The sequence below is a fragment of the Channa argus genome, chromosome 10 (assembly GCF_033026475.1).
Source record: "Channa argus isolate prfri chromosome 10, Channa argus male v1.0, whole genome shotgun sequence".
In the NCBI taxonomy this organism is placed as follows: Eukaryota; Metazoa; Chordata; class Actinopteri; order Anabantiformes; family Channidae; genus Channa; species Channa argus.
This window is the reverse complement of record NC_090206.1, coordinates 16,302,394-16,316,719: the sequence shown is the minus strand read 5'-3', so window position 1 is coordinate 16,316,719 and position 14,326 is coordinate 16,302,394. Positions and strand designations below refer to the sequence as shown.

The window sequence follows — 14,326 nt, the reverse complement described above, 5'->3', positions numbered from 1 at the left end:
AAGTAAATAAACAATAGGCATGATACAGGAGAAGAGGAGGAGAGGGGGGTTGGAACAAACATTAGCAGATATATCAGTCTCAGCGTCTGATGGCGGCAGATACAGACCAAGGAAGCGACGGGGGGTGGACAATGGGGGGTGAGAATGAGTGAATATGTATTTAGAGTGCATGCAGACAAACAGCCCCAGCAAGAGAATACTGCATTGGAGTGGGAAATCGAGAGATAGGGTGGAGGTGGGAACTGAATTGATACACCCACCCTCAAACACAAGAAAAGACACATCCCAGCCAAAAAAACAGACGCAGGAATGAGAGATGAGCAGGTACAGCTATTGCTTTGCTGGCTTAACCATTATGCTTGTCTGTGGCTCCTATTCCCTGGCTACCTACAGATCAATAGAAAGTTTTCTCAGGGGTACAAGACAAGTGCTCTCCCTGCAGCTTTGCCTATCCTGCATTCACGTCCACATCAGTGCCAAGCACCCTTGTGCTTACGCAGCTCAATAAACAATCCAAATCATAAAAGTGTTCATCAGCAACACTTTTCAATTCTTCTTGCGCTCACCACACCAGACACCATATGGTGCACGGTTGCCATTACAACCATTCTTGGAAGGCTACGCAATAACAACTGGCCCTCCTCCAAAGCCATTCCAGTTTATACTGCACCCTGAACCTTTGAATATACAAAGTAATGACCTTTTACTTGCTGATATGTGCTGTTCAGACTCTAAGTTTCCAAGAGATTCATACTCCCAAAAAGCTGTTTAACACTGCCTCTCTCTGTTAGCTTCCCATTACTGGAAGACAATGGGGGCAGTTAAAAATAAGTGAAATCATGCCATGGCATAATGTGCAAGCAGGTAAAAAGTGACAAGCCAACTTGTTACATTTGTAACAACCTATTTGCACACACCTATGAGACCTATGAGAGGTACTTTTTAGTACCGATTGGAGTGATGCCACTTTATCCCAGAATGCAGAAATGTAGTAACATGAACAAGGAGAAGGCAGTAGAAACTCATAAGCAACCACAGAAAAAAAAAAGGAAAAAAAAAAAACTAACTACCAATCTGTAGCCTAACCAGCAGCATTATGATGTATGTAGTGCTTTAGGCTGAGTATTTATGTTAGCATGTGGATTATTAGCAGGTTTAACAGATCACAATGTAAAGTGTGAAAATATTTGGTCATATGTGATTACAATGAATCTTAAATTAGACCTGAACAAAATTTAACTGCTATCTATCCAGTAGCTGTTAGGATAATTCAGTCTGCTCCATCAATCAAAAGAATAATTTCTCCATCCATATTATCTATAAGTCTATACATTCATAACACGCTGGTTGGACGCTGCAGGTGTTTTGGTGCTACAGTGTAATGACACCTTTACATGACTAATCTGCACATAATAATTTAATTTAGAAATAACAGAAGACCAATATAACAGCAATGTATTCTTGGATTTATTATTGTGATCATAATTTTGTACAACTTTACTAGTAGTGTAATATTATATACCAACCAGTCACCTACTACTTAAAGTTCAAAACGAAAACATACCGGTTCTTGTTATAAATTTGTAAGAAACAAATTAAATGGCCAAATATAAAAACAGTGAGAGAAAGTGCATTTATTTTGTCATAATTTTTAAGAGATAGTATTTTTTATAAATAAAGATGCATCCAATTAGAATGAATAATATACTGTCAAGCTGCAATACTGCACAACACTATCCACCAGACCACAGATAAAACATGAGTGTAACAAACTGCAGAGACAAGTGCAGATGCATCAAAAAGTAATGGCGCTGTTTGCAATTTCCTGGTTTTCTGCATGCATTTGATCTTCACCAAATCACAAATATTAACAACCACGATATTTATGAGTTGATAAAAAAGAAGCAGTCATGATCTTTAATGCCTTTGTTGAACACACCCATTAAACATACAAAGTGATGGTGGAAAAAGCATTGGCAACAGTGTTTCAATAACTGGTTGAACCACCTGTGGCAGCAATAACCTCAACCTAGCTTTTCCTGTAGCGTCAATTTAGGCCTGCACAATATTCAGGAGGAATTCTGACCTGTTTCTCAAGGTCTCTGGCTGTGCTTGTTTTCCAACTATCCCTGTACTACCCGGTCCTAATTACCTGGATCAGGTGTGCTCAATCAGAAGCTGGAAGATACCAATTATCTTTGTCTTTTCACACTGCACCCTCATTTAAGATGGTATCTTCCAGCTTGTTAAAAAAAAAATTAGGAAAGCTGGAAAACAAGAACAGCAGTGGTCCTTGAGGACCAGAATTGAGAACCATGTCTGTAGGATACCTTGGTAGACTTGAGAATTAATTTTTCCCCTCTACTATGGCAATTGGTCCAGAGGCAGCAAAGGTGCTCCAAATTATCATACTCCCTACAGTATATATCACTGCTGGGATGATGTTTTAAAGATGACACGATGTTTACTGCATATGTACAGCTCTGTGTTCTTTCCAAACAATTTTACCTTTGTTCCATCTGTCCACGGGACATTTTCCCAGTAGTGTTGTGGACTGACAAGGTGGTCTTAAAAAGTGCTGAAATGTTGACATTGAAGAGGGTCCATATTACTAAGTGCCTCAGGGCAGGGTATGACTCCTACCTTGCAAATAATTATCAGAATGATACAATTTTGGAAGTAAATTAGGAAATCACTCCTACCTCCCCAAAATGTAGGAAAGCTCAGAAGGTGTCCCTCCTGACATAAATTAGTTGATTACTATTAATGCAGCACAGAAAACGGGCAAATTCATTTGTCAGCTGCTTTTATTCAAATCATTGTTTTAACTTGAGTCATTGACAACAACACACATTAAACTCCTCACCCAACAGGGTAGATAGAAATGATGTCTGTGAGTTTTAAAGTTGGGAGGATATATTTTCAAACCATTAATGTGGTTGTGGAGGTTCACTGCAATATCCTTTTGTGAGTTGACATTTTAGCCTTTTCAGTGCAATTTCTAGGAGTGTTTCTGAGACACTTTGCACATATGGACCCAAATCACATGTCATGACCAATTTATGCAGAAAACCAGGAAATTGCAAACAGTGCCATTACTTTTTCTTGTGACTGTAATAAAAACAAAGATTAAAAAGGGAAGTGAGAACAGAACACAGGAGAAGCTTATGTACCATCCACCCATCTATCTATTATCTACTGTATACCATTTATACTGTTAAAGGTCATGGCAGTGCCGGAGCTGATCACAGCTGTCACTGGCAAAAGGCAGGATACAACCATGGAAAGACTGCAAGTATATCACAGGACCACACAAAGGCTGAAAACCATTAATGCTCACAATCACCCCTACAGGTACCACCTGCATTACTGTGCAATTGTAGCCCAAAATGTAACCCTAAAGGGATGTATTGATTATTATCATTATTGATTATTCTAGAAGTTGTTGTCTAGGATAATAGATTTGGTTGATGAAATATAAAAAATTGGGCCAAACACGTCATAATTTCTGACAGCTCAAGGGGATTTACTCAGGTGCCTGTTTTATTTGCCCGACAGGCCATAATACAAAGATATTTAGTTTGTAGGACAAACAAAAGAATCACATTTTAGTTGAACAAGTTGGAACCAGTAAATAAACTTCTGCTTGGAAAATTTATTCTAATGACAAAAATAATAATTTTGTGTAGATCAATTATTGTTGCAGGTCCTATATACATGTAATGGGTTTAATTCTTAATTGTGTATTTTATTTTTTACTAGTCTGCTCATTATTTTGTTGATTTGTCACTTTGTCTATGAAATGCCAAAAGAGAGAAAATGCCAGACAAAATTTCTCAGAGGTGGAGCACACTGATAGCTGAAGTCCAGCTTGGGACCTTGGACCTAGGATAGAGGCAAAAGTGCCGCCAAAAATAATAAAACAAAGTACAGTGGCCCACGGTAATGACTAGATGGGGAAGTAAAAGAGGAAAAGTGGGGGAGGCGGCTGTTGACTTCAGCGCACTGCGTCCCTTATAAATACAGTGCACCAAAGGGTTACAGACAGTGTAACCTTCAACGCAGGTCTGATGTCTGCATTAGTGTGTGGGCTCTACCAACATCCCTGCACTTTATCTGCTCACACTAACAGATAGCCCTACACCAATAAAACTGTACCTAGTCAGATATGCACTCAGTGTAAGGCAGAGCAATACTTTTAACACAGAACAATAAAGCCCCTTTTTTATTGTTTAGATTTTTGCCATTATTCTTTTCTTTTGCAGATGGTGCATACTCACTTAAATTTCTAACCAGCTGCTAATGAAATTTATATGGTTTAGAAATGTTTCCACGTTCTAGTTTTATTTTGATTTGCTCTACATTAAAAGCAATGTGTAAAGGGCCAACAGTTTACTAGTAATTTACTGGTGAGTTGTGAACTGCTCTACACTAAGAGATTTATTTAATGTATTAATACAAGATGGAGAATGAATAATAAAATCAACATGCGGGCAATGATCTGCTGTGGCAACCCTGAACTCACGGGATAAGCCGAAAGGACAATAGAAAAAAATTTAAAAAAAGAGGAAGAATACAAAAACTTGAACAAGATCAATTTTGCACTTGAAATGGCTGGGAAAGTTGAAGTTCTCCAAATACAGTCACTTAAAGATGTCAGTTAGGGCAAATAAACTTGAAGGACTGAAAGCAGTTAAAGTGTCGGCTGGACTGAAAGTACTAAAAAATTTCCAGATTCAGAGCTGAAATGTCAGTGTGTGAATACTGAAGTTACTCTAATAATGGACAAATTATAAATGAAATAAAGTATCTAAATGTGAAATGTATGTTTTGGTTGTCAAGGAAAAAAAGTTACAACACCAAAAATGTCAACAGTTTTCTAAAAAAAACAAAAGTTTCCAGTTTAATGTAGATAAATATATAAGCTTTAAGTTGTTGATGACATTTAATTATAATATAAACTTGTGCTGAAAGCGTAGAAATGTCAGTTTTCAGAAATTTAAAACAGTGCTCCGGTTTAAACTATTGAATAAACACATTAAATGTGAATTTAAGTGTTTCAGACTATTACAGGAAGTCTACAGAGAACAAAATGACCATAACATTATGGATTCAGTATTTTGTGGTTTAGGGTAAGCCAGTGAGGGAGTTAACACAGATCTGTCTCTCAGCTTGGTTTCACACAAGAATCTGGAGTTTCCTGTGGGAGTCTCTTTAAAAATCTGTTTTCCCCTTTTCCCATAAGCCTGGTGAATTACATTTTTTAGAAGTACAGGTAGTTGTGTAACGGACACTGGGGTTGTGGACACCCAACTCAGATCGCCATCTAAATTATTTCTCTGTGCTCCAATTCCCTAAATGAACAACTCTTTTGAAAACAGGGACAAAACAGGATAACATCAATGACCAGGTGATTGATAAAAAAGAACAAGCTGGAAGATCACTAAATCACAATGTGAGTGAAAGCCAGCAGCCTGGAGGGAGGGAACAAAGTAATTAGGTTAAGTATCAGTAATCCTTTCAGCTCATTAAAGCACCACAGTTCCCATTCAAACAAACATAAAACAGACTTATTCCATCACACAGGACAGTATAGGCTACACAAAGTGTGAATATTTTGAATGATGCAGCATAACTTGCCTGTTTACATTTCTGAGTCAGACAATAGGCTGAATAATGCCAACTGTAATACTGGTTTTGAGTAATCCATTTTACACCCATGTAGTGAGGTAATGAAATTTAACTGTAAGGAAAACCTGTAGCTTATGTTTGAACCAATAATGTATTGTCAGCATAAAAATTCTGACTTGTTATTGGTTGGATGCTGCTGTTGAATGGCTTTTATTTGCTCCATTAAATTTGGAGCATCCTGGGCAGTTACTCTGTGCCCGTGTGAAAGGAGAAACGTAAACAGGTTGTGTGGGAAATATGTGTGTGTGTGTGTGTGTGTGTCAGTTTATCTGTGTTTATATTAAGAAAAACTAGCTAGACTGGTGCAGAGTCCACAGCCTAAAGGGAGTGCACTTTTAAATGAGTCAAAATAAAGGCAACACATCCACTGGATACACCAAATGCAAGGAAGTAATCACAACATGGTACACATCATTGCAGCTTAAATGTCTGAAACCTTTTAGGGCAAACAAGGACAAATTCTATCTCCTTCACTGCCAGCATGCATGATAAGGATTTATACTCAGACACACAGCCATATATACCCAAAAAAACAACATGCAGTGCCCCTTTCTTATGTAAGTTGGGATGGATTTAAATTTAGTGCAGTTAACAGAGACTCAGTAGTAATATTAGATTTATTTTTAGCCCCAGTTTCTGGCATGAAGACAGCAGCCAATTTAAACTTAATACGTCCAATGAAATGCATTTGCACTCAACCAAACCCTTGCACTCAGATTCAAGACTTCGAGGTGACAACTTACCGTTTTATTTGTATCCACACAGAGCATAGGCGTCAGCTCGCCACAGAGCAGCCCCAAAGCATGCTCCATTTAAACGTTATTATTGTATTACTGCACTGCAACACCGCAACAATGCCTGCATTAAATAACACATGCAGCATTTCACGCAACAGGCAGTCTGTGGGTTAAAGATAAAAACCCACTGCTAACTCTTAACCTTGGTTGTTTATATATGCGTGAGGTTGCATAAATATTGCTGCAAAGTCAACTGCGCCAGTCGAGCTCAGCCTCTTACCTGCTCGTAGTCCAAATCAGACTCAAGTGTCTTCTCTTAAATCGGCGTCGGTTAAATATTTATTTGCTTGTTGTTTGCCATTAAAAACGACTTCTTGGTGTGATATACGCTCCTGGTATTACCTGGAAGTGAAAGCTGAATAAGAAAAAAGCGCGTTAACGCCAGCTGGAAATATTATAATCGACGCAAGTAAAAAAAAACAAACAAAAAAAATGTGTTATCGCGTCGGAGAGAAAGAAAAAGAAGCGAAAGCTGAGATGTAAGCTGCAACTACATTTGCTCGGTCGTAACACAGACTGAACACACAGGAGAATAACAAATTTGGAAAAAATCAGGCAGGGCGAAATGGCGAGGGAGGAGTTGTACATGTGTGCGCGCGCGCGCGCGTGCTTTATTAGCATCATAAGCATTGGGACGGGGAAATCAAAGTCACGACAATAGCGCAGCGGGTATCAAGGTAGGCTGGTCGTTATAGACAACGCATAAAGACATAAAACATTATTACACAACATCAGATTAGCAAAAAATAAATATCCCATAAAGCTGTCATATAAATATGAAATGTATCTGATCTTTGAATTTATTTTAAAACTAACCTAAACTTCACTGAACTATTATGATGGTAGTTAGGTTAACGCGAACGTAAAAGTTCGGCTTTTGCAGTTAGATTAACGCCAATTAACGGTCAAGTAACGTTGACGTCAAGACTAAGATTCAAGCCGCATTTTAATAAACTATAATTCACGTTGGGGATATATTATGTTTTGTGACACTATTATAACCGTTTAAAATGTACGCAACTGTAATAAAAAAGCATATTTGTTTTACTTCATTCACTTCTTTCTATAATGCACTCCATTAGGACTGCACTAACCACTTCGAACTTTCTGCTAGTTTGAACTTAAAACTGAGAAATAACTTTATATATTTAATTTTAATGTATACATTTACATACATACACACAGTAAATCCGCGACTGAACAGCACTTTTGGGTCCCAGCTAGTATTTTTGCCTCCATTTCTGCATCATTTTGAGGTGCAGTGACTGTACTGATTTACAAAAAAACTGAATCCATTCTCGTCACAATCCAATAACCTCTAACAACTTGAGCATTTTCTGTATATTGCTGAATAATTCTTTAAAAATGAGGAGCAGCTGTCGAAACTAATCTCTTTTAAATCCTCCAAGCTGTGATATCAACTGTCACCTCAGCATCTCCAATCAGGAAATTTTGATTTCATTCAAGGGACTTCAGCTCTCCCTGCTGGTGCTACCAAGGTTTACAAGTGCACCACAAAATCATTTTGTCTTTTGTGCACATGAACTGACAAAACAAGCCCAGAAAGAGGACACTGCTGTGTGGCAAGAACAGAAAAGTAGTTCAGTGAATGTAAAAGCTTTTTAATAAAAAAAAAAAAAATTAGAATTAGACACATTCAGTAATTTTACACCATTAACAGTTGATGCAACACCATTGAGGTATGTATGAAAATTCCGCTCCTCTTTTCTGTTTCTTAAAATACACTTAAAATCACTAGTACATTTTAAAATGTATGTATTTTAGACAAGACAACAATCTGGCAAACAAATTGTTAATCACAAACAGTAGCATATTTTATACAAACAGGTATTATGTTGTGCCCTTTAAAAAAAAAATAAACATCTCGTCGTACCAAGCTACATTACATGTGAAAACCGTGTAGAAGCTGGTGCAATCACTGTGAAGTATAGGACTGCAAGTAGCTAAACCCACCTCTTTTAGTCAAGAACATATATCCATTACGAATGTCAGTTGTAAACAAAGAAATACAATCATAATCAATAAATAAATGTTATCTCATGTTAAACAGCTTATGGTGAGAAATAAAAACATTTAGTGAAGGGCATATACTAAAATAGTGTGAATTCATTAAAACAACACACAACAAACAAGGCAGAACTTGGCACACTTAGTATTAAGACACCATACAGTGGTTTGCTGTCGCTACCACTGTTCTACATTGACCATATAGTCCTCCATGGTGCTGTTTTCATCCAGATCCCACCAGTCTGGGAGTACTTCTGATTCCACACTGTCTCCATCAGCCTTTCCCCTGTGCTGCTCCTCAGTCATTACAGAGTGCTTTTCGGGCTGACGGGGTGTTCCTGCGAGCTTCAACTGCTTTCCTTGCTTTGTTGTGAGCCTTTCACGGAGGCGCCTCCTCTCCTGCTGTCGCCTCTCCCTGGCCTGCCTGCGCTCCTGCTGCCTCGCCACCTGGAAGCGTTGTAGAAAAAGGTCACGGGCATACTCATACAGCTCTACATCCCATCGGTTTAGCTGGCGTATTCTGTGTTGCGTCTCTGGAGGTACTTCAAGACTGGAGGCACGTGTGCCATTAAGCTGTGTGAAGGGCGCAATGAACTCCAAGTTAAAGGTTCGCTCAAACAGGTACTGGGTCTTGCGCTGGTACTCTGTCAGCCCAAAGAAAGCCATGCCCCGCAGGTTACGTTTAGCACTCTCTAAAAGTACTGCCCAACGTTCTTCCTCACTCATAGCAGAGACATTGTAGCAACCCACAAGGCTGAGGTCAGCCAGCATGCGGGTCTGCCGGTTGTTGGCCAGGTTGTAGGGGCAGTCCATGAATTCCTGCAGGGAGCAACCTGACCAGTCGTCTCCTGAGTAGCAGCTGGGCAGCTCAGAGAGCGTTGGGGAACGTCCATCACACACATGTAAGGAGGCCTTCCATGTCGCACCACGTTGCACATGACGCCACTCACTCAGGTAGCGTGACACTGGGTCCCTTAAGATGGTTATATAGTAATAGTTCCTACTGGAGAGAGAAAAAGGGGCTTTAGATCTACAATAACCAACTCAAATCACTATGGTTTATTATTCTATTTGAATTCTAGAGCAACTGTTTTGGCCCTCATTATTTAGAATCTGTCATAATTAAATTAGAATCAGTGAGCAGTTCCATTACTCCATGTGTTAATTTCCTCTGCTTAACCCATTCATAAGTGATTGTAAAGCTTTACTTAGTTGATCACATTTTTATAAAACATTTCTTATAGGTATTTGACCACTAGGCTCTTAAAAATGTTAAAACCTCCTGCAAGGGTCAAATATACACTTGAGAAGTTGACTAGTTACATCAAGAGAAAAAACTGACATTAGGGCATCAAAAAGATCAGCTTAAATTCAATTAAAATGCACGTTAACGTCTGAAGCATACATGTAAAATAAACATGTTTTCATTTATTATACTTGGATTCCTTTTGTTACACCACTGCATTGTATGGACTCGAGAAAAACTTAAGACACGTAATAATTGTATCATTGTATTATAATGTAAAAAAAATGCAACCGCAAGGGGGCACAAGCCAGTGTCTTCTTGTGCCAGTCCCAAGTCTGGATAAATGCAGAGGGTTGTGGCAGGAAGGGCATCCGACGTAAAACACATCAATCAAACATGCGAATCGTGACAAAGACTTCCATACCGGATCGGTCGGGGCCCGGGTTAACAACGACCGCCACCGGTGCTGTTGACCTACAGGGTACCGGTGGAAATTGGACTACTGTTGGTCGAAGACGAAGAAGAAGAGGAGGAAGGTGTGTTCGTAGGCAGAGAGAGAAGAGGAAAGCTAAGAATGTAGGACTGACAGTAGGGACTTTGAATGTTGGTACTATGACAGGGAAGGCTAGGGAGTTGATCGACATGATGCAGAGAAGGAAGGTGGACATACTGTGTGTCCAGGAGACCAGGTGGAAAGGTAGCAAGGCTAGAAGCTTAGGAGCAGGGTTTAAGTTGTTTTACCATGGGTCAGATAGGAAGAGAAATGGAGTAGGAGTTATATTGAAAGAGGATTTTGTGAGGAATGTTCTAGAGGTGAAAAGAGTATCAGACAGGTTGATGAGTCTGAAGCTGGAAGTTGAAGGGGTGATGTTCAATGTTGTGAGTGGTTATGCCCCACAGGTAGGATGTGAGTTAGAAGAGAAGGAGAAATTCTGGAGTGAGTTAGATGAAGTGATGCAGAGCATCCCCAGAGGTGAGAGAGTTGTCATTGGTGCAGATTTCAATGGGCATGTAGGTGAAGGGAACAGAGGTGATGAGACTGTTATGGGCAGGTTTGGTGTTCAGGACAGGAACGCAGAAGGTCAGATGGTGGTTGACTTTGCAAAGAGGATGGAAATGGCTGTAGTAAACACTTTCTTTCAGAAGAGGCAGGAACATAGGGTGACGTAAAAGAGCGGAGGGAGAAGCACTCAGGTAGACTACATCTTATGTAGACGTTGTAATCTGAAAGAGATCAGTGACTGTAAAGCATTGGTAGGGGAGAGTGTAGCCAGACAACACAGGATGGTGGTGTGTAAAATGATGCTGGTGGTGAGGAAGATAAGGAGGACTTAGGCAGAGCAGAGGACGAAGTGGTGGAAGTTGAAAAAGGAAGAATGTCGTTTAGTTTTCAGGGAGGAGCTGAGACAGACTCTGGGTGGTTTGGAGGTGCTTCCAGATGACTGGACTACTACAGCTAATTTGATCAGGGAGACAGGTAGGAGGGTACTCGGTGTGTCATCTGGAAAGAGGAAAGCGGACAAGGAGACTTGGTGGTGGAACGAGGAAGTTCAGGAGTGTATACAGAGAAAGAGGTTAGCTAAAAAGAAGTGGGACACTGAGAGGACTGAAGAGAGTAGACAGGAGTACAGGGAGATACAGCGTAAGGTGAAGATAGAGGTGGCAAAGGCCAAACAAAGAGCATATGAGGACCTGTATGCTAGGTTGGACACTAAAGAGGGAGAGGTGGATTTGTACAGGTTGGCCAGACAAAGAGATAGAGATGGAAAGGATGTGCAGCAGGTTAGGGTGATTAAAGATAAGGATGGAAATGTATTGACAGGTGCCAGATTGTGATGGGAAGATGGAAGGAGTACTTTGAAGAGTTGATGAACGAGGAAAATGAAAGGGAACGAAGAGTAGAAGAGGTGACTGGTGTGGAGCAGGAAGTAGCAAAGATTAGTAAGAGTGAAGTGAGGAGGACATTGAAGAGGATGAAGAGCGGAAAGGCAGTTGGTCCTGATGACATACCTGTGGAGGTATGGAAGTGTCTAGGAGAGGTGGCAGTAGAGTTTTTGACTAGTTTGTTTAACAAGATCTTGGAGAGTGAGAGGATGCCAGAGGACTGGAGGAAAAGTGTACTGTGGTACCAATTTTTAAGAACAAGGGAGATGTGCAGAGCTGTGGCAACTACAGAGGAATAAAGCTGATGAGTCACACAATGAAGTTGTGGGAAAGAGTAGTGGAAGCTCGGCTAAGGGCAGAGGTGAACATTTGTGAGCAGCAATATGGTTTCATGCCTAGAAAGAGTACAACAGATGCAGTATTTGCTTTGAGGACGCTGATGGAGAAGTACAGAGAGGGTCATAGGGAGTTGCATTGTGTCTTCGTAGATTTAGAAAAAGCGTATGACAGGGTGCCGAGAGAGGAGCTGTGGTATTGTATGAGGACGTCTGCAGTGGCAGAGAAGTATGTTAGAGTGGTGCAGGACATGTATGAGAGCTGTAAGACAGTGGTGAGGTGTGCTGTAGGTGTGACAGAGGAGTTTAAGGTGGAGGTGGGTCTGCATCAAGGATCGGCTTTGAGCCCCTTCTTGTTTGCTCTGGTGATGGACAGACTGACAGATGAGGTTAGACAAGAATCTCCCTGGACTATGATGTTTGCAGATGACATTGTTATTTGTAGTGAGAGCAGGGAGCAGGTGGAGGAAAATCTAGAGAGGTGGAGGTCTGCTCTGGAAAACAGAGGAATGAAGCTTAGCCGCAGCAAGACAGAATACATGTGTGTCAATGAGAGGGACCCAGGTGGAATGGTGAGGTTACAGGGAGCAGAGGTGAAGAAGGTGCAGGACTTTAAGTACTTAGGGTCAACGGTTCAGAGCAACGGTGAGTGTGGAAAAGAGGTGAAGAGGTGAGTGCAGGCAGGTTGGAACGGGTGGAGAAAAGTGTCAGGTGTGTTGTGTGATAAAAGAGTATCAGCGAGAATGAAAGGAAAGGTGTTGAAGACGGTGGTGAGACCAGCAATGTTGTTCGGCTTAGAGACAGTGGCACTGAAGAAAAGACAGGAGGCAGAGCTGGAGGTAGCAGAGCTTAAGATGTTGAGGTTCTCTTTGGGAGTGACGAGGATGGACAGGATCAGGAATGAGTACATCAGAGGGACAGCTCATGTTAGATGTTTTGGAGATAAAGTCAGAGAGGCCAGATTGAGGTGGTTTGGACATTTTCAGAGGAGAAACTGTGAATATATCGGTAGAAGGATGCTGAGGTTGGAGCTGCCAGGCAGGAGGTCTAGAGGAAGACCAAAGAGGAGATTTATGGATGTAGTGAGGGAGGACATGAAGTTAGTTGGTGTGAGTGAAGAGGATGCAGAGGATAGAGTTAGATGGAGGCACATGATTCGCTGTGGCGACCCCTGAAAGGGAGCAGCCGAAAGGAAAAGAAGAAGAAGTATTATAATGTAAAAAAAAAAACTTAGTTTGCGATATACAGTAATTGTATGGTACCAGTCCTCCTCCACTTACCTGTGCTGGTTCTTGGGAGCTTCTTGTGAATCCAAGCGTGATGGGACGCAACTGGTCAGCTCAGTCCAGTCCGCATGGAGCCCACAACTCCAGCCGGTAGAAAAACGGGAAAACAGCCACGTTTCTTTTTTACCTGGACGGTAACAGGTACATTTTTTCTGGCCCGCGTGACAAGCGCAGGGCCTCTCCAGCTGAATATTCCGCACCAGGTGTCGACCAAACGTCGTGCCTCCTGTTTTCTGAATGTGCAGAAAAACTATAACGTCATCCCCTTTTATGTTGAAGTCTACAACACGATTTAAATCCGTTTTCGTAAAGTTGAAACGGGGGACAAAGCGGACCAGGGCGCCATCTTCTGCGATATAGGGATCCTTTTGGAGCCGATCCTGGAATTCATTTCCCTTGGATCCAGCCGCGCTTCCGCTCTTAAACCAGGATCCCATCTGATGTAGCATAGGACACTCGGACTTGCTCGGGCATACGTACTGGATCATTATGACGCCAAAGAGCAATACCATGAGCAGGATGATTGGGAGCCGGTGGTGGCTGATGCTGGTAGCTGTCCGGTGGCTGCTGGACTTATCATCCATCTTCACGGGACGGACAGAAAAACATCCCTCAAAGTTCCAACCCCTGCCTCGGCTGGGGAACCTCAGGAAGGAGTGTTCATATGGCCGCCAATTAAAGCAAAAACAATAACAATGCTGCTAGCCATCTAACGTTAGCTCGCCACAGTATCGTCGGAGTCCCCGAAGTAACTTATTGATAACTTACTGTAATGTTTGCTGTAGCATCAAAACCCCAGAGTCATTTGCAATAGTAGAATGATGCAGTGTTAGTTAGCTCTGCCCAGCGATAATCTTTGTTTCAGCAGTATAGCCTCCTCTTCAGCAGCCTGCGATTCTTGATCTTCGTTCCCAGCAGCCTTTGCGCTAAATGCAATAACGTCACTGTGGGGAACATTCTATTGATCTTGAACCATTATAATACAAATGTTACCTCATAATCAGTTGAACAACTTTTGTTGTGTTTTGTGTTAAGAGCCTATTATGGACTGATAAAATA

At 41.1% G+C, this 14,326-nt stretch overlaps 2 protein-coding genes across 6 annotated transcripts in view; both read right to left on the bottom strand.

Moving 5' to 3' along the window:
• The window catches only part of mbnl3 (muscleblind-like splicing regulator 3), a 57,658-nt gene extending 50,609 nt beyond the window's left edge, over positions 1-7,049 (bottom strand). For 3 of the 4 annotated variants that reach the window (XR_010915283.1, XM_067517646.1, XM_067517648.1), the window contains exon 1: positions 6,709-7,045. The gene's annotated coding sequence lies outside the window, so the exon portion shown is untranslated. Of the gene's footprint in view, positions 1-6,708 lie in introns of all 4 variants that reach the window. The other variant, XM_067517644.1, reaches the window with a different exon arrangement.
• Positions 7,050-8,089: 1,040 nt separating this feature from the next.
• Positions 8,090-14,176, bottom strand: hs6st2 (heparan sulfate 6-O-sulfotransferase 2). Of its 2 annotated transcripts, none has more exons than XM_067517690.1 (2): positions 13,262-14,176; positions 8,090-9,519 (listed from the first exon to the last, which is right to left on the bottom strand). In XM_067517690.1, exons 1-2 carry the CDS (start codon positions 13,849-13,851, stop codon positions 8,694-8,696), a joined length of 1,416 nt encoding a protein of 471 aa, XP_067373791.1. In that variant the 5' UTR covers positions 13,852-14,176; the 3' UTR covers positions 8,090-8,693. The 2 variants fall into 2 exon arrangements, with proteins under 2 accessions (XP_067373791.1, XP_067373792.1); XM_067517691.1 differs by having other exon boundaries at positions 8,090-9,516.
• Positions 14,177-14,326: the final 150 nt, after the last annotated feature.